Here is a 19,516-nt window from a genome sequence, read left to right on the forward strand (position 1 = left end):
ATTGATAAACCATGAAATTATTCTAAATAACAACATGTTTATATGGCCTTTTTTGTTTATGTGGATAAATCTTAGCTGTTGGATTTTGTGTTCACATGGTGGAGATCATGTGTTTTCTCACTCTTCGTGAGTGAACGGATCCCAACCCAAAACTAAAAGCACACACCAATTCAAAATTTACAGAACTTACTCAGCATTTAAAAAAAAAAAAAATTTAAGTACCCTGTGATGCGTTGTTAGTTACAAAGACCCAAGAATTAACAAATAACCGAATCAAGAAAAGAAAATTTGCAAGATATTGAGAAGTTCCAACTTGTTCCCAATTCAATAGTTCTGTACTGAACTCTATAAAAGCATTTTCATTAATCAAAATCTTACAAATTATTAAATATCCAACTGGTAAAAAGGCCTAATGTAGCTGTAATTGGCTTCTACAAGACTACAACATCAAATGAACCAAGTAACAATAGATTACGGGTTTCCTTTTCATCTCTTTAAATACTTACCCATCAGCAGCACTGCCTTGTCGAAAAATCATAAAGGCTTTCCATGTTCATCAATATATGAATTTTGGACTCTAAAACCAGAGATTAAGCAGCAATAACCCAAAATCCAAACCATCAAGCTGCCTACCTGCCAAAAACAATATTAAAAGAAAAACAAGACGGACACCACCTACATAAATGCCTAATAAGATAAACAAAATTGTGGCCCATCTCTCGGCAAGGCGGGGGGGGGGGGGGGGGGGGGGCAGGGGGGGGGGGGGGGGGCATTGTGACCCAATGGAAGCCTGTGTTCTTGGAACTGAACCCAAAGTTTTGAGCAGATTCATCGAAGGTCTTCTCACAGAATGGGTTAGGAGGATCATAAGTGTCAATAGAGTTAATGCTCCAGCTTGATGGGCAGACCCAAGGGAAACTGGAACATATGAGAGAAGTGTTGATATTCCCAGTGTGACCTGCAATAATGATAAAATTAAGGAAACAATTACTAAGTAATTACTTAAAAAATGTATTGGCACTAGGAAAAACACATTTTAAATACACGTGAACACAAAACAACCTGAAGACCAGCCATGCCCATGGTGCTCCCAATTAAAGATTTCACTGCAGGATGTATGTCCAACTTTCTTGTTGCCCACCACAAACCACAGATTGAAAGCAATGTGGTGGTTGCTAGAATACGGTGATCGAGCTGTAAAACAATCAAAAAATGAATATAATTTAATTACTACTGAAATAATAATACTCTTTAAAGAACTTCTGGGTACAAAAGGCCTTATTAGCCATTTCTCATTTTAAGCTAGTGCACATAGTTTACTGAATTGGAAGCAAATCAAGCCTGCCTCATTTGAAAAGCATGGTCAATCACAAAAATAGAGAGACTAAATCACCATAAAGGTTAGGAGAACACTTTCATAAAAAATAATTTGATAGATAACTACAATTTAAACTGTCGAATCGACAAATAAAACCATGAAAGTATCTGTATACCCAAAACTTAGCATGGAAAAGGTTACCTGTACGGTTGATGTGTTCTCAAAGAAGTTGCGCATAAGTGGTTCCATGCTAAAAATATCATTTGGAATCCATGTATCACCCATCTTTGGAAAAGTACTAAAAGCATGACCCTGGTAACCGAGCATGTGATCAGCTATTACATCATAATTTGCTTTTGGGAGACAAGTGACAACCACCTAGGCTATCCACTAAATATTTGAAAATAATGAAACAAATGAGAAGAATGGGAATAATTTCATACAGCATCATTTCCTACGACAAAAGCTCCTGACACAGCAGTAATGCCAACAAGGAAGCTTATAGGGAGGGCAAGTCTTTGAACTTTAGATGCCCCACGAACCCAAGCAAGAGATTCAAAAGGTGGTTCAGGCATGACAACTGAAAGACCTGTCCAAAGAAGGCCACAATATATAACAAACGCTGATGTAAGATGAGCTGCAAGACGGTAAGGGCTGACTCTTGGCTGAACATATTCAGAAACTGGCTCCTACAAAAGCAGAACCATATTAGTGAATTTCGTGGCTAAAACAAGTCAACACACATTAAAAGAATGTTTAAGTGCTTCGTACTTCTAAACCACTTTTCACCATCCACCAGCCAATTAGTCCCTGCCCAGCACCAAGTGCAAGGAGACAAGAGAATCTCAGACCAAGTCGAAAGGTTATAAATCCCTTGCTAAGAAAATATGTAAATGGAAGAGCAAACATGACACCAAGCCCCCTTCCCCACATCCGGTGTGCATATTGCATCCAATATATAAATTTAAAATCTCATAACAACTTGCAAAAACAACTTTGAGGTCGTGGGTTCAAGCCCCCTTCTCGACACATTGCAAAACAACTTTGAGGTCGTGGGTTCAAGTCCAGCTTACCCATAACAATAAAAATAAAGAACTAGATGAAGTTCTATGTAATTAAAAGCAATTAAAATGATGGGCTTCAATAACTTCTACACCCTGTTAAGGGGGAAAAAAGAGATCAGGAACTCAATAATGTCTAAACAAATGAACAAGATTATGTGAATCATGGCACAACTTAGAAGATAATGAGGTTAAAATACCATGCCTTATTGAATAAGGTAGCAGAGTCCACTGTTATCTTCTTCCCCATATTCCAGTTGGGATGCTTCAAGGGTAGTTCAAAGGAAGAAATCAGATACCATCGAACTGTAATTCAAAGGGTAGTTGTTATAGTCTTACTCACATCAACTAAAGAAAGAAAGAAATCAGAATATTTGTTCAGTGAAGTTGTTATAGTCTTACATTAATGAAGATCCACGTTTGTTAGTGGTGAACTAGAATTGCATATGAACAATCCACCAAAATTCCAAGTCACAAACAGACCATGATCTTGAGCAGGATGATTAACTATTGCCAAGCATCCTATGGCATCCTCGACATCAAACTCAAAACTCCAAACAAGTGTATAAGGACAGGCAGAACAACACCAATCTGAAAAGGACATCTCATCTATGTAACTCTTTTGAAGGCTTGCGCTAGATCACCCATCACCATCCTACCTCCACACCATGTCTGTACATATCCAATGGGTAGGCAGAACAGCTTCACATCCTCCCATGGCACGCATCAGTCCCCAACAACCTAGATTTATTTGAAACTAATTAATAAAACAATGTACTTGAAACTTACTAATAACCTATATTGATTTGAAAGTGTGAATCAAACTTAATGATGTGAAAGATCAAGTTTTCCTTCAAACGTAATACAGCCTTCTAAGATGTATATTAATCAAAAACCACAAACAAATTAAGTGAAAGTGTGCTCGGATTGTCACAAAATAAATTTTTGATACAGAATATTGTAGCTCATCAATTGTGTATCAAAGTGAACAACTAAATGAAATATGACAAGTAAGTAGAATGTAAAAAATAACACATAAACATCACCCAATCATACTGTCATCCATGTCACAGACATACCCTCATTCTAAAGGAAAGGCCTCGTGATCGCTCTCCATGTCTTTGCCAAATTCTTGTATACCATCAATTTCTGAGAAAAAATTCATAAATAAATAAATAAGGCATTAGTTATAATTTATTCAATTTAAATACATTAAATTAAGTCATTAGTTTATAAAGGTAATTATAATTACCTTGAGTGCAATATTTTTTCTTTCTATTTGGATTCATAGGACATATTCGCTTATCGTGTCCAAGTTTACGACAGAATGCACATTTTCTTTTCTTCTTTTGTTGGCTCAACTCAATACTGCTTTTCAGCCTACCCGTAGTATCAACATTTTCTTTTCCCTTCTCATCCTTCTTTCTACCCTTTGTTTGCGTGATATTCGGATCCAAAAGTAACTGAGATAGGTCACATTTTCCTTTTTCATTTGCCTCTTCATTCAGTTGAGCAACAATTTCTACCATTTTTTCCATTTGAATTGCATTAATTTATTTTGACAAATCATTTATGGCATTCGTGAAAAATGTGTATGCTTTCATTGAAGATGATGCATAACTGGCTAATATATTAACCTGTTTACACATATTGCCATATCTCAATGCTTCTGACGATTCATTCCCATCGATTGTTACTTGTACATCCATCACCCTAAATTTATTAGCCCCTTGTCTCCATCTCTCAATAATAAAGTGTGATGGTATAACATCAATGTCAAGGTGTGTGAACACCTTTAAAAAATGCCGACAAACAATTCCAAGAAACTCAAATTTTTTGCACCCACATGTACCCTCATAGGTATCCACATTTATTTTCAAAATAAAATCATCAGGCTCGCCAAACTTTGTTTTCACAAAAAACGTCTGAATTCCTTCTTCCATCTCCCTTCTTTCAACTTTATATCGGAAAACTTGGACCCATTCTTCCTTTAATTTTTCAAATATACTTCTCGTATAAACTGTTGCTGCATGTTTCAAAAGCAAGTCGTTGTCATTGACACATCGAAACTTGTGCTCTGTCTCATAATCTTCATCACTCTCCTTTTTCAAAATATTCTTCAAAGCTTCTTCATACTTCACAACAAATTCTCTGAGATTTGTTGTCGAATTAACAAATCCATCAAATAATGCATTGGTATTCATACCAGCAAAAAAAGTTTTTCGATTATACGTAAGCACCCAAGATTCCCGTATTTCAAACAGGTGTTGCAACCATTCATTTTCTTCTAATCCATTTTCCTGAATCACGTTATGCCATTATTTTTTGAACTCTTCTCCAGTGTATGTTGACCAAATACATTTTTCAATATTACTTCTGAAAGAAGAATTTTCAAAGTATTTATGGGACAACTTCTCCGCAAACTTCTTCCGAATGTGCTAAATACATAGACGATGACGGGTGTTGGGGAAAACTTTGGCAATTGCATTCCTCATTGCCAAATCCTGATCTGTGATTATTGAAATTGGATATTTTCCTCTCATAGCTTTAAGCCAAATGTCGAACAACCATACAAAAGTAGTCTCTGTCTCATCTCCTAGAAGAGCGCATCCAAATTGGATAAAGTGAAAATGATGATTTACTCCAGTAAATGGGACAAACGGCATCTTGTACTTGTTTGTCCTATAAGTTGTGTCAAATGTCACCACATCACCGAAATATTCATACGACAATCTTGACCTCGCATCCATCCAAAAAAAATTAATTGCTCTCCCATCTTCATCGCATTGTATCCCATAGAAAAAATTCGGATTTTAATTTTGTTTTTCAATGAAGTACTCGAGTACACATTGTGCATCGCCTCTTTCCAAATCCTGTCGTCTAACATTTCGAAGGTGATTGTAACAGTTTCTACCATCAAAACCGATCATATCTCTGCAAAGAATTGATGGAACTTTATTAATTTGAAGGTTTTGATTACGGAATGTTTCTGTTAAATCCTTAGCTACACTCGGCATATTTCGATTCGACTTCATTTTCATCCTCCTCGATGGAGTGGCAACCTTGTGATTATGATTATCGTTGAAAAGCGATACTTTCCATTTTACAGTAAATTGGTCAAATACAATGCGCATGTATGCTTCACATCCACATTTAAAAGTGGAACAACTTCTTGCAACTCTCTTCTTTCCCATTTCATTCTCATTTGTTATCGTATCTTCTTTTGTCCTCGATAAATATTTGCCTTCATGTATGCAGACATATGTTATCCCAGTCACTGCATTTGAACCTCGTATTGTCCTTGAACTACTTCGTACACGAATGTAAAATCCTTTCTGACGTCCGTATTCTTCATAGTATTTTTTTGCTTCCTCAGTTGAATAAAAAACCATCCCAACATATGGGGCATTTAACTTTCGAATATCTTTGTTAGGACTAAGGCAATCAACACGTTCCCCACTATCTACTTCCATGATCGAAGATAATCCCACATTTTCATTCATACGTACACTCAAACACTTGTCAACGTCAATCGTATCCATGAAGAATTATCTAAAACAAATTAACAAATTAATTATTTTCGATGATTTGTCATAATCACATGCAATCTTGTTTATAACGAATAAGATTATTTTGACTCTTCAACTACGCACACAAACAAACAAACACGAAAATCTCCAAGCCAACAAACCAAACTTATTATTGAAGCCTAATTCTTTCTTTCTCTATCTTAAATTTCGATGATTCATAAATTTTTATACATAAAAATCAGCATAGATTAAACAAATAAAAAGTGGCATTCGGGTTGTAAATGAGTTCAGTCCACCTCAGGCAGATCTTATAATTTCTAAAAGGAAAATATATCCCGAATGGTAATTTCATTTTAGAATTAGTAATGGGACTAATTGCAAGCGTGGAAACAGGACTGACGCTACAAATGAATAGAGCACCTTGTCACTGATATGCCTACTCATCATAGGAATGTCTGATATAAAAACAGTGTGATAGTTTCTTGCTATCGCAATATAATCTACTGCACCAAGCTGAAGAACATTAAGACGAGCATGTAAGTAGTAGACACAATAAATATAAGTATTATAGTGTGTTATATGTAGAACATAAGACCAAATCTTTTTATTAGGGCAAACAAACTAATATATTCAACTGCACTCAATAAACAACCAAGTGATCTGGGCCAGTCCTTGTTCCTAATATTACTTGAGCAGTTCTTTAAGACATGGTAACTAACATCTTTGAAGAGAAGAAAACAAGGACTGATACATGATGGGATTGAATGATCAGATGCTGGAGGAAATGTTATAGCAGGGTAAAATCCAGCTAAAATTGTTTCAATTTGGTCCAAATAAAGGAAAAAAATAACAAGAAGAAAAACATTATGTTGGGGATAAAGGTAGTAACAAACAACAGTCACGCGAGACTACTCAACTGCAAAAAATGATCGGAAAGTATTCATTAATGTGAACCTGCTTCTACTATGAAGGTTAATGACTGTAGGTCGGTAGCTACTCCTATGCAATTGGGGGCTTCTTTTAAGCCAGCCCACCCTCATATTGCTTTGACCCTCGGGTTCTGTGACTTGAGTAACAAGAGCTCTACGCTAGGGCACAAAAGAACAACATCTCTCTATCTGATCTACGACCACCCTTTGGTTCTATTTCGATGACTTTCAAGTCTGTTTTAGTATATGTTTCATCATTTCTTATAGTTTCATAAAATTCGTTAATATTTTCACATCATTTCCATGAAAATTGTATAAATTTCCACACTAATCGAAACATGTTCATGAAATGTTTTGATTTCGAAGCTAACTGAAATAGACACCGAATCCACATTTAGTACCTCACACCAACACAAAGATGTGCATAAGCAAAAAACCATTCACCATTTTAGATTAAATAGGTTTTGGACAATTTGGTGTCATCCAACCAGATTTTATATAAAGCTATAAAAACTCATGTACAGTATTCATACATACAATTCAGAACATGAAATTACAAAAAAAAAAAATTTAAAAATAAGAGAAAAGGGTTTACCAAAGGGTTTAGCTTAGGTAGGCAAAAAATCACTCTATTTTATCAGTGAAACAAATCAGCTTTCGAAACAAAATTTGTCGATGATTCGTCATAATCGATACATAAAAAAAACAAATGAAATAAAAAAAATTAAAAAATAATAATAATTAAGGGTTTACCTTAGGGTTTCTTTGGAGAGAGAGAGAGATGAGGACGAAGCCGAGTTGGGTTTCTTCGTTTCCAGCAGAGGAAGTTCAGTCGAGTTGGTGTTCTGTCGATCTCTTCGTTTCATTTCAACGAGAGAGAGACAGAGAGATGAGGACGAAGCCGTGACCTTCGTTTTCGCCGTTGCAAACGAAGAGGAACGAAGAAGATCGTCGTCGTTAGCAGACGAAGTCGAAAAATCGAAGATCTGTTTGAATCAAGAAAATAACGAGTTTCGACTTCGTTTTTGGGTGATTCGAAGATCTGTTTGAATCGAAGAGATGAATTCGTTTCGATGGTAGATCGAAGAGTGAAACGAAGAGGAAGATGCATATTTGTTTTTCTGCTGGAAGAGGAGGATCTCATCTGAGTCGAAGAGGAAGAGTGAAACGAAGAGGAAGATCTGTTTCACGGTGAGGCAGTTGGAAATAACGAAAATTCGTTAGTTTAAAATCGATTAGAAAGTAACAAATGATCTGAGTCGTCGATCCGGTGCACATCTAACGGTTGGAATAGTTTGTAGAGATGTGAGTGGATCCGAACGCAACCCTATATTTAATTTTATAAAACTCAATGTTGGACGTATTTAAAATATTTTTTAATTAACTAGTAAATTTGTTCCATATAGAAAATTAAATTAATAGAGTCGTTTGAGGTGGTTTGTGCATGTTTCAAAGAAGGTGGATTACAATTCTAGTTAAAATAAAAATAGTTGCACTATTTAAAAGAATGAGAGGAAAATCCCAAAAGAATGTAGATTGGAATAACGAAAGTAGATACGAATTCACTTTCAATGATAGAAGACATTTGGATAAAAAAACTCATTTAATCGACCCCAAATTTTTTGGATAATACTGTTTGTTGTCATTGTTACATGTTGTTATAGACTTGAGTTTTTTTATTTTATGTAATAGAAGAAACTAAAAAACTTTACAAATACAAGAAAAAAAAATGAAGATATAGATAATGAGGGGGCAGCGACAATCAATGACATGGATCCCACATTGAACCAACCTTAAAGCTAACTTCTTTCATACTACATGGTTTGGAAAAGAAAAAAGTCTTCATAGGTGGCCCTATAACTTCTAGACTTGTTCCTACTATAAGGTAGATCAAACATTAATGTGTTATTAGTGGATCTGTTTTAAGAAAATGTATCACATATCAGGTGAAGATGACTGGGATGGAGGTGCAAACAAGAGAAAAAGTGAATTTTTTTTTTTCCAGAAAGAAATCCTATTGGAAAAAGGTTTCCTCAAGAAGGCATCTATGAATTTCATGGTGGATACTTAAATCAGTATTACCTATGTTGTTTGTTTGCTCACCTAAAAGTCATTGTTTGCTCATAATTATAAACCAAACACCTTTCATTTTGTGTGTGGTAATGAGGTGTTTAGTGTGAAGAATTTAGTGCCTTTGCTCACCATTTACAACCATTAAAGTATTCTTCTAAAATGCATAAACTTCAGTATGAACTATATATTTCTGGACAATTCTAGGTTAGTAATGCACTTGTGGTGCTCGTGTTTCGGCTGAAACTATGACTCAAACTCCCAATTTAAGAACACTAATCAAATCAAACCAATCAACTGTTTCAATGGGGGAAGTAAACACCACATGTATGTATGAACTATTATAAATATGGGGGGTGGATGACTTTCCACGCAACTCCACGAGGTAGTTTGAAGGATTCTTCGCTTAATTCTGTCTTTCTTTCCTTCCTCACACCTCCTCTATTAAAACCATTTCTCTCTATAAATCTTTGAATGAAGTCAGTCTTCTTTTATTTCCTAAAATTGTAGAGGTCCATCTTCTCTACTACACCTTATTCCTTGCATTGTTTCTGAACTTTTTATTTCCTAGGTAAGAAAGATTAGTGGTAAGTATTTTTTTTTTTTTTGAAAGGTCAACAGGGTTAAGGCAGACCCAGACCAGCTACAAACGAGGGAACGGGATACCACAGGCATCCTGATAAATAACAGAAACAAGGTCACTAGAAAGCAATCCACAATCTAATTCAGTACAACCAAAGTTATTCTGATAGGAAGCTAGCATATCGGCAGCCTTGTTGGCCTCTCTAAAGACGTGGAAGAAGGAGACTTCGCTTAAACTGTGGAGCAAGTTCCTTATATCAAGGACTATGTGAAGAACAGTCCACGGGGGGTTCCACCTACCCTTTAACACTTGGATAGCTTGCAAGGAATCGGATTGGATTTGAATCTTTGAGCAACCTTTGGAGATGGCTAACTTGATCCCATGGAGAATGCCTCGGAGCTCATGGGAAATGACAGAAATCGGGGCTTCACAACTTGCAATAGCTGCCAACACTTCTCCTTCACTGTTCCTAATGATTGCACCAAACCCTCCTCTACTAGTGGAGAAGGAGCCATCTGAGTTAATGGCCCAAGTGCCTCTATCTGGCTTAAGCCAAGAGCAATACCTTCTTGGCTTGTGGATAAAACTAGCTTGAAGGCCCCATGCATGAGTGAAGGCACGATTCACATCAGAATCTTCAATGTCTTCTAGAGATCCCTCGAAGTTGATCCTAATATCTTCCACAATCTTGCGAATAATCGAATCCGGATCAAGGCATTTATTTTGATAAATTCTATTGCATCGCTCCCTCCAAATGTGGTAAATAAAGGCACATAAAGCCACTTGCTTCACCCTTTGAATAATCGACTTGCCTTTAAAGTTTTCAACCACCCAATCAATCTCTTCAATCCACGTACCAGAGGCTCTTCGCACGAGACATTTCAAGAGAATACCATTCCATACCCACCTCGAAAAAGGGCAACCCCCAAAAATATGGTTAGAATCCTCATCATGCACTCCACACAGGCTACACTTAGCTTCATTGATGAGACCCCACTCCTTAAGCTTGATCAAGGTCTTAAGTCTCCCTTTGAAAGCTAACCACGCGATGAAACTATGTCTAGGAATCTTGTTCTTGCTCCAAACTAGGTGAACCCAACTGATAGGAGTAGAAGGAGTAGAAGCATGCAAAGATTTAACCGCTGAACTCACCGAGAAGGTACCATCCGAACCCGCCTTCACCTATTCACCGAGAAGGTAGCTTCATTGAATAGGTGAAGGCGGGTTATGAACCCATGTCATGGTATCAACACTCACAGACTTGAACCAACTTAGTATTGACATTGTTTTTGTATAGTTAGCACATAGCAGTCTTTGAAGTGATTTTCCTTGTAAAGTTTTTTTTTTAAAAAAAAAAAAAGCAGAAAGAAGAAGGGATCAAAGGTATACACACACACACACACACACACACACACACACACACACACAAATTGATGATTTTAGCTGTTGTTGCTGCTTTCTAAAACCCTCAGATTCATATAATTATATAGTGTTCTTATGATGAAGACTTCTCTCTTGGATACTTTTTAAGATGCATTGTCACCCTATTGAGTGTTTGGTCTTTCTTTGAGTCTTAATTCTAAGAACAACATGAGTCTTGGTTCTTCTGAAAGCTAAGGTAGAATCCCATATCTCTACTTCTCTGTCTGTTGGGTATGTAAGGTGATGGGAGGTTAGAAACTTATAAGATCCATTAAAAATTACTAATTTTACCATATAATGCATCTTATTTTTGATGCTTTGAAAAGGGCTAGTTTTATAAAGTAATATTTTTCATCTTTTCATGCTCCTCTGACGCAACTCCTCATTCTACTGAAAGATAAGTTCAATTGATCTTTATCGTTATTTGCATATCTTGCATCACCATTATCAACAACACTATAATAATAATTCTAAGTATTTCATTGCTTAGCTAAAACCAAGGTCTAATTATTTCATTAATAATTGATACTTACATATTCTTCTTATTACTTTAACCTTGTGATAATATTTAAAATATGATTATGATTATTTTCACTGTGATTTCATCATGCACCAAATAAATAGACCTATTATTGATGATGAGAATTTGCATGAATGCAGGAGAAGCATAAGTAAAGATCAATGGCTGAGATACCTTCTTCATTGACAGCACAACCAGAAGCACCAAACCAACTTCCAACTCCACCAAATGCCATGAATATAGAGGCAAACCGCCGACTAACTCCTACTGCTATTCTTGAGGCACTGCAGTTGCAGACGCTAGACAGAATACCAAGGTGGTTAAAATTAATGCTCGTTCTGTTGTTTGGTTATTTTATCGTGTATAAAATTGTACACAAGAAGCGCCACGACAAGTACAAGTTTGAGTGCAAGCCCGATTCAGTTGTCGCACTTGATGGCAGTGGTAACTTTGCCTCTGTGTCTGGTGCTGTGGCTGCTGCACCAAACAACAACAATAAAAAACACTGTATCTTCATCAAGTCAGGCATCTACCAAGAAAAAGTAGAGGTCAGTCCAACTAAGATAAATATTGTTCTTATGGGAGAAGGAATGAAAAGGACAGTGATCACGTCTGACTGCTCAAGCCTCAAAGGAGATAATGCAACAGTTAGTAAGTTACTGTCTTTATATTTTAACTTGTTTAAATCATTAATCTTTGATGATAATGGAAGAGATAAGAATCTCATTCAAGGTGTCTTCATTATGGATCCAATACTGCTTTTAACACTCTTAACTAACAAGGAAGAAGTGGGATAAAAACTTAAATCAATTAATCTATTAATTTGTATCTCTTTTTAATATCAAATTATTTGGATGATGAACATGGGTCTTCCAAGGTTTCATTTTTATTTTTTTTTCCAGTCAAGCAGATTGTCCTGTTTCACAAAAAAGTATTTAAGTTTCATACTGAAATCATTTGATATAATTTGACTATAATAACAATGATCGTTTGTTTTATTCAACAGAGGTCTTAGCAGATGGATTCATCGCGATAAATTTGACTTTCGAAAACACTGCCCGACCTGACAAAGAGAACACCATAGCATTTCATAGTGAATCACACCGATCTGTACTTTATCGATGTACATTCCGTGGGTATCAGGCCACCTTACATATAGTTCAAGGCGAACAGTTGTTCAAGGATTGCATTATATACGGAACACATTATTTCATCATTGGAGATGCAAAGGCAGTGTTCCAAAAATGCAATGTGTATGTGAGAAATCCCCTCCCCATGAATACTAGTACTAACGTGATCATGGCACAAGGAGGAGGAGAAGATGATGGAGAGTCTGGATTTGTATTCCATTACTGCATCATAGACACCGCCCCCGATGTCATACCATCGCTAGGTAGTATATACTTGGGTTCACCCTTAGGAGTTCAATCTACCATTGTTATTATGCAGTCCTTCATGGGTGGGTTAATAAATAAAGCTGGGTGGGTTCCTTATAATGGAACTGGAGTGGTAAATTCAGTTACTTATGGGGAATTTAACAACACCGGGCCAGGAGCAGTTACGATAGACCGTATTCCATCGGAAGAATTTAGAATATTAAGTATATCTGAAGCAAAGATGTACACAGTAGGAGCTTTTATCAATAAACATGACTGGTTGTTAGCAACTGGAGTACCTTACCTGGCTGGCTTGGTGAGACATTTTGAAACTTGTTATATTTCTTGTTTTTGAAAGAAGGGGTTTTCTAGAAATATTATTTTCCCATTTTTGTAAATTTTATAAAATCTCAAAATTTAATTATTAATTTACTAGATAAAATAAATTACTTTCAAGAGAATTTTTGGAAAAAAAAAGAGCTTTGGAGATTACTAATGTAAAAACTAAAAATAAACCATGATGATTTATTTTTATTTAGTAATTTATTTATTTATTTATCTGTTTGTTTGTTTATTTATTCATTTTTGGTAGTCTCAGTGATCCATTATATCCAACACTGGGGAATCAAGCTGATGCCAGCACGGGGAGGAACACTGGGGACCAACTTCATCATGCTTAGATCTTCAGTTATAAAGACATCATTACTTGTATAACAACATGTATTTGATAATTTTGCCAAGTACGAGATTTCCAGAATGATTTAGTGGTCATAACTTGTACAAAATATGAATGATTGATGAATTTTGGGCTTTGAGTGATGGGTTAAAGGACATTCCAAATAATTTTCCTCATCTTCTAATTGATTCTAATTCAATGATCCTTATTGATGCTCATAGCATTTACTAATTTTCCCCCTTTGAGGGTTGGGTATTGGTTGAAATTCGAGAGAAATATTATATTAATTTGGCTCCCACAATGATATAGATCAGAAATGCATAGAAACATATTACATTTTGTTAAAATTTATAATCACCTATTACATTTTATTTGTATCTCACCCATGAAAAGCCATGCCAAAGCAAAGACGAAAAAAAAAAAAAGAACCTAACGTTCAAGTTGACGTGCAAGCACCATCATGAGATCGATAAGAACATCCACAATGTGATTCCTCTGTGTTAATGGAGATTCAACCATTGGTGGTGATTTTAGTGTCTCCGTACATTTAGCAAGAATATTTCCAGTCTGCCCTGCTAGAAGCCTTACATCGTCATAATAGTGGTCTTTGAAGCTATTTGCAACCGAGTTAAGACCTTTGATAACACTTAGGTAATTATCGGAACAAAGATTGAGGCGTTCCTTTAAGTCAGGGTCAGTAGTATTGGAAAACAAGGAAATGATATAGTTGGATGTGTCTGTGGCATTGACCAAACCTAAATTGACCGAGACACCTAGGAGGCCTTGAAGATCTGCGGTTTCTGTACGTGGATCGGAACTTAGAATGTTGACACATAAATTGGGATCCCCAGTCTTAGAGCATAACTGGTTAACCAAGACCTTGGTAACCTTCACAGACACACTTGCAGAGGATGGGTTCATGAAGAAGAGAAACAATAGGGAAAGAGAAACAAGCATGCAAGAGCTATGAAGGAGAGAAGAGGCCATTCTTTCCTTTGTAGTTGTTATGGAACTATACAACATATGTAAGACTCTTTTAATGCTTGTTATGATGGAAATGTTTGGTGAGATTATTTCAAGATTACGAATCGCTTTGCAGATTTTAGGGGATTCTCTATATGCCAAGTTTAGCTCTATCATTTATTACTTGACATAAATCACAGATTTCATAGAGATTCCTGAAAAAAATGTACTAATCCCTAATATGATCTCACAAAACATTTCACCATAGAAAGCACTATAAAATGGTCTCTGTATTGTTTGTGAAATTCTATCACCCGATCCTCAAAATGTCATCAACAAGCGTAGCTTACATGGCAGACTTGGTGAGGCATTTGTTAGTCCTCTCTGATTTATCAATATTGTTGTTTTTTTTTGTTTATTTGTTGATCAATGTAAGAAAATTATATCAAGTTGCAGATTTTTAGTACAATTACTTATATAATAGGAAAGTTTCACAAAAAGTAAGGGACAACTCCAATGGTGACTAATTAGAGCTTGCAAACAGGTAATGTCATCCTGCTTTGAGGATGCAAAGAAGCTTCAAAGACTCCAAGCCTAACTATGATCTATGTCAAAGATGTTTGTAATAGTTTTCTTTTAGATGTATAACTCTTATGAGTGAGTGATATTTCTTGGATGTTTTAATCACTTTAATCTTGGTTAGGTTATTGGGGATACTGGACTACACCATCTTTGTTAGAAGATATGTGTTTCAAATCAGAATATTGGATGAGAGAATGTTCAGTATACATAATAACAACATATAAATTTGAAAATGCATAACCACATATTAAATTTTCATTTATTTATTAATATTATTTGAGATCCATTGATTAGAAGATCTGTTGTTTCTATATTAGAACTTAGAATGTCGACACGTAAATTGGGATCGTCGGCCTTAGAGTAGAGATGGTTAAGCAAGACCATTGTAATCTTACACTTGTTATGATGGAATTTAACAAATTACAATAAACCGTATTTGATGGACCGGATTTAGAATTTTAAGTATATCTGAAGCTAAAATGTTTACGGAAGGAGCTTTTATCGAGGGGCATCATTTGAGGCCTTTCTGCCCAATGGCCGGGCCAGATTAGGCAAAAATAATATTTAAAGAGAACTTCTGTTAACACATCAATTTTTTTTTACTTATGACATACCAAGCTATATGATCAAGATAGATATTTGGGTGAATTACCATTTCGTGTGTTGAATTAGATGAAATTTTGACTCTTGTACATTATTCATTTTAATTCCCAAGACATGTTTTTACTAGCGAGATCGTCACTTTCTTACCAGTGAGATCACTAACGAACTCACTTGAAAAACACGTTTTGGAAATTAAAATGAACAGTGTATCTGATTTGGAATTCTTGAAAAGGTGTGCATGTTTTGGGAAAAATCTCTAAACATACAATTTCAAAAGGATTGGCCTGATGTTAGTAAAACTTGGTGCACCAATATAATCTCTCTATTTAAACTAGAGCTTCTATTGCCAGACCAACTTTTGCTAATGCCACCCCAAGATTTGTGAAATTCTTTGGTGATTTACATTGGGTGAATCTCCATTTCGTGTGAATATGTATGAGTTTGGTACATTGTTCAATTTAATTCCCAAAACATGCATTTCCAGTGAATTCGTCACTTTTTTAATCTATAAATGTCACTTTTACGACATGTTTCAATTGAGAGAAAAGAAAGGAAAAAAAAGGTGAGTTTCTCTCTATTTATCTTGTTTTTTGGATTGGTAAGTGAGGAGAGAAAAGAAAATTAATGGAGAGAAAAATGGGACAATATTTCTCTTTTTTTTTCTCTCTCCAAATTGGAGAAAAAAGAAAAGCTCATGACTATTAAGAGTACTAAAAATTACAATTCCACTTCTTTCTCTCTCTCTAAATTTAAGTTTTTCTTTTTTTTTTTGTTGTTAAACCAAATAAGCTGAAAAGAAACTGAATTTCTTCTCTCTTTCTTTTCTTTTAAGTGGAAATTATAAAAAAAAACCTAAATTTTTTTAATAAAAAAGTAATACATTTTTTATAATTATCAAAAGAAATACAAATAGGCATTTGAAGTGCTGAATTTTTTTTTAAATGGCGCACGCCCTTTGGCTCATAGGCCAATAAACATTTGACATATGGCGCAATGACACCAACAATAGAGAAAACTTCTCTCTTTTGCCCGTTGCCCACAAATTTATTTTTTTAGATTTCAAATTTTAAAAAGGATTGTTGGGCCCACATTGATTATCACATTGACAATCAACAATACAGCCTTTTAGATTTCATGAAAATATTCATATTCAAAATATATATATATATATATGTATGTATGTAGTATTTTTCGAGACTAATAAGAACACTAAAAATTATATATATATATAATAGATATGTATGTAGTATTTTTCGAGACTAATAAGAACACTAAAAATTACAACTTTACCTTTTTTCTCTCTCCAAATTTAGGTTTTTTTATTGTTAAACCAAACAAGTTGGAAATAAACTGAATTTCTTCTCTCTTTCTTTTCTTTTAATGAATTTCTTTTCTCTTCATTTCTCTCAATCCAAACAAACCGTTAACATCTACAAATTTGTAGATAAATACCAACGATTTTGCCATATCAACGATGTTGTTGATAAATTACTAACAAATTCATTGATGATAAAAGTGACGAATTCACTGGGAAAACATGTTTTGAGAATTAAAATGGACATTGTGATGAAACCGAACTTTGGACATAAGTTGCACAGGTTTGGGAAAAATTCCATTTACATTTTGAATTGGGGTGGTGTTAGTAAAAGTTGGTGTGGCAATAGTATTTATCTTAAAACTATTAGAAAACCTTCATAGATAACTTCAATTTTGACGTTTGTAGTTGGCCCATAAATTACTCAGTAAGGATGATTATCAATGATCCACGTGAATGGTCACGATGTAGGGAGGATCAATAGGTAATGCTCCTAATGTGCACCATTTACATTTTTTTTACGTACTATTACTATAGAAAGTAATCTACCATCCAAACTAAACCCAAAAAGAAATGAAAAATGGGCGACGACTAAGGCCCATAATTCCATCACTTCAAACCAATAACCTAGTCACAACAAATCAAATTTTCCCGCCAAAAATCGAATACATTTCCCATCCAAACCCCACCACTTTATCTTCAGCTCTTCAACATTACATTCAATCTGATTTCCCTTCTCATGGCCAGAAGATCCATGCCCACATCCACAAAATTGGATTTGAACCCAACACCAACATCTCAATTAAATTTCTTATACTCTATATCAGATCCAATTGTTTATCTTATGCACGCCAAATATTCGATCAGATGTCAAAACCAACTGTCTCTTCTTATAATTCGATGATCGCAGGGTACCTCAAACAAGGCCAAATTGATGAATCATTGAATTTGATTCATAAATTCACTTCCTCTAATGAAAAACCCGATGGGTTTACGTTTTCGATGATTTTAAAGCTATCTTCGATTACTACATTAATGTTGCGAAGTATAGGAAAACAAGTCCATACCCAGATATTGAAATCTAATATTGAAACGGATGATGTTCTTTTCACGGCTCTCGTCGATTCATATGCAAAGAATGGGAAGGTTGATTATGCTAGGAAAGTGTTTGATGCGATGTTGGAAAGAAATGTAATTTGTTCTACGGCTATGATCACAGGATACATGACACTAGGGTCTATTGAAGAGGCTGAAGAGATCTTTGAGAGAACAATTGACAAAGACACCATAGTTTTCAATGCGATGATTGAGGGTTATAGCAAATCGCTTGAAACTGCTAGGAGATCACTTGATGTTTATATTGACATGCAACGGTTGGATTTCCGTCCGACAATTTCGACCTTTGTGAGTGTGGTAGGGGCTTGTTCTATGTTGTCAGCATTTGAACTCGGTCAACAAGTCCAAAGTCAGCTCATGAAGACTGAGTTCTTCGGAGACATGAAATTAGGAAGTGCTCTTATAGATATGTACTCGAAATGTGGGAGAATTGAGGATGCACGTAGAATCTTCGACCACATGAATGAAAAGAATGTCTTTTCATGGACTTCGATGATTGATGGGTATGGAAAGAACGGAAACCCAAATGAAGCGCTTTTTCTCTTTGAAAAGATGCTAAAAGAGCACAAAATCAAACCCAATTACGTTACGTTTCTCAGTGCTCTTTCGGCTTGTGGGCATGCTGGGTTAGTTTCAAAGGGATGGGAAATCTTCAAGAGTATGGAGAGGAATCACTCATTAAAACCAAGGATGGAACACAATGCTTGCATGGTTGATCTATTAGGGCGTTCGGGAAGTCTAAATGAGGCATGGGAGTTCATAATAGAAATGCCCGAGAAGCCAAATTCAGATGTATGGGGCGCTCTGCTCGGTGCGTGTAGGCTTCATGGTGACGTGGAAATGGCATGTGTTGCTGCCAATGAGATTTTCAAGTTGAGCAATGATGGAAGGCCGGGGGCTTACGTTGCGTTGTCTAATACATTTGCGGCGGCTGGGAAATGGGAGGGTGTTAGTGGAGTAAGGGAATTGATGAAGGAGAAAGGTGTTTCTAAAGATACTGGTTTCAGTTGGGTTGGGACTGATAGTGGTCTATGTGGGTTTCATGTAGGGCAAAAGATGTGAACTAGCATGTAAGGTAAGGGGAGATACAATTTTTTATTTTTATGTTTAATAGCTTTGTATCATATATTTATTTAGCCATTCAAGTTTTCTATCTGCTAGAAGATACTTCTGATATAATGTAAATTGTGTTCACCCTCATATTGTCTTGATTGTCCCGCCTCCATCAAAATTTATCAAAGCTCAACTCTGATCTGACTCATTTACGAGTGAATAGTGCTTCAAAAGGCCTTTGGTATATTCTTCAAATAGCAAGCATGTTAACTGATTCTGCCCAAAATGATCCAGGCAATCCCGTATGTAGCCTCATACATCTCTCCCTCTCCATATCCAATCTGGTAGAGTAACAGTATAAGTAAGAAAAATTGTCTACCTTGGCTCATGACAACCTTG

The 19,516-nt window shown here is 35.6% G+C and overlaps 5 protein-coding genes across 14 annotated transcripts; 2 read left to right on the forward strand and 3 right to left on the reverse strand.

The window, feature by feature from the left end:
- Positions 1-298: 298 nt before the first annotated feature.
- LOC147390355 (heme A synthase COX15-like) lies at positions 299-8,042 on the reverse strand. 9 transcript variants are annotated; one of them, XM_086458740.1, is made up of 9 exons: positions 3,632-7,552; positions 3,459-3,528; positions 2,782-3,120; positions 2,090-2,685; positions 1,981-2,007; positions 1,762-1,941; positions 1,520-1,630; positions 1,063-1,194; positions 299-958 (listed from the first exon to the last, which is right to left on the reverse strand). In XM_086458740.1, the coding sequence occupies exons 4-9, from the start codon at positions 2,267-2,269 to the stop codon at positions 578-580; spliced, it is 1,011 nt and encodes a 336-aa protein (XP_086314866.1). In that variant the 5' UTR covers positions 2,270-2,685; positions 2,782-3,120; positions 3,459-3,528; positions 3,632-7,552; the 3' UTR covers positions 299-577. The 9 variants fall into 9 exon arrangements, with proteins under 9 accessions (XP_086314866.1, XP_086314863.1, XP_086314864.1 ...); XM_086458737.1 differs by adding an exon at positions 7,592-8,042 and having other exon boundaries at positions 300-958; positions 1,762-2,007; positions 3,632-5,931; XM_086458743.1 differs by having other exon boundaries at positions 301-958; positions 2,585-2,685; positions 3,632-7,548.
- LOC147390356 (protein FAR1-RELATED SEQUENCE 5-like) lies at positions 5,193-5,921 on the reverse strand. Its single transcript, XM_086457843.1, has one exon. It carries the CDS (start codon positions 5,919-5,921, stop codon positions 5,193-5,195), a length of 729 nt encoding a protein of 242 aa, XP_086313969.1.
- Positions 8,043-9,298: 1,256 nt separating the features above from the next.
- Positions 9,299-13,869, forward strand: LOC147390357 (pectinesterase-like). Of its 2 annotated transcripts, none has more exons than XM_086417234.1 (3): positions 9,299-9,479; positions 11,574-12,084; positions 12,440-13,869. In XM_086417234.1, exons 2-3 carry the CDS (start codon positions 11,595-11,597, stop codon positions 13,162-13,164), a joined length of 1,215 nt encoding a protein of 404 aa, XP_086273360.1. In that variant the 5' UTR covers positions 9,299-9,479; positions 11,574-11,594; the 3' UTR covers positions 13,165-13,869. The 2 variants fall into 2 exon arrangements, with proteins under 2 accessions (XP_086273360.1, XP_086273361.1); XM_086417235.1 differs by lacking the exon at positions 9,299-9,479 and having other exon boundaries at positions 10,898-12,084; positions 12,440-13,125; positions 13,402-13,840.
- Positions 13,870-13,914: 45 nt separating this feature from the next.
- On the reverse strand, positions 13,915-14,472 carry LOC147390358 (pectinesterase inhibitor-like). Its single transcript, XM_086457847.1, has one exon. It carries the CDS (start codon positions 14,470-14,472, stop codon positions 13,915-13,917), a length of 558 nt encoding a protein of 185 aa, XP_086313973.1.
- A 2,883-nt stretch (positions 14,473-17,355) lies between these two features.
- On the forward strand, positions 17,356-19,264 carry LOC147390359 (Tetratricopeptide repeat (TPR)-like superfamily protein). Its single transcript, XM_086417457.1, has one exon. It carries the CDS (start codon positions 17,522-17,524, stop codon positions 19,124-19,126), a length of 1,605 nt encoding a protein of 534 aa, XP_086273583.1. The 5' UTR covers positions 17,356-17,521; the 3' UTR covers positions 19,127-19,264.
- Positions 19,265-19,516: the final 252 nt, after the last annotated feature.

The sequence above is a fragment of the Akebia trifoliata genome, chromosome 11, assembly GCF_017979445.1.
Source record: "Akebia trifoliata isolate Shusen 1 chromosome 11, ASM1797944v1, whole genome shotgun sequence".
Lineage (NCBI taxonomy): Eukaryota > Viridiplantae > Streptophyta > Magnoliopsida > Ranunculales > Lardizabalaceae > Akebia > Akebia trifoliata.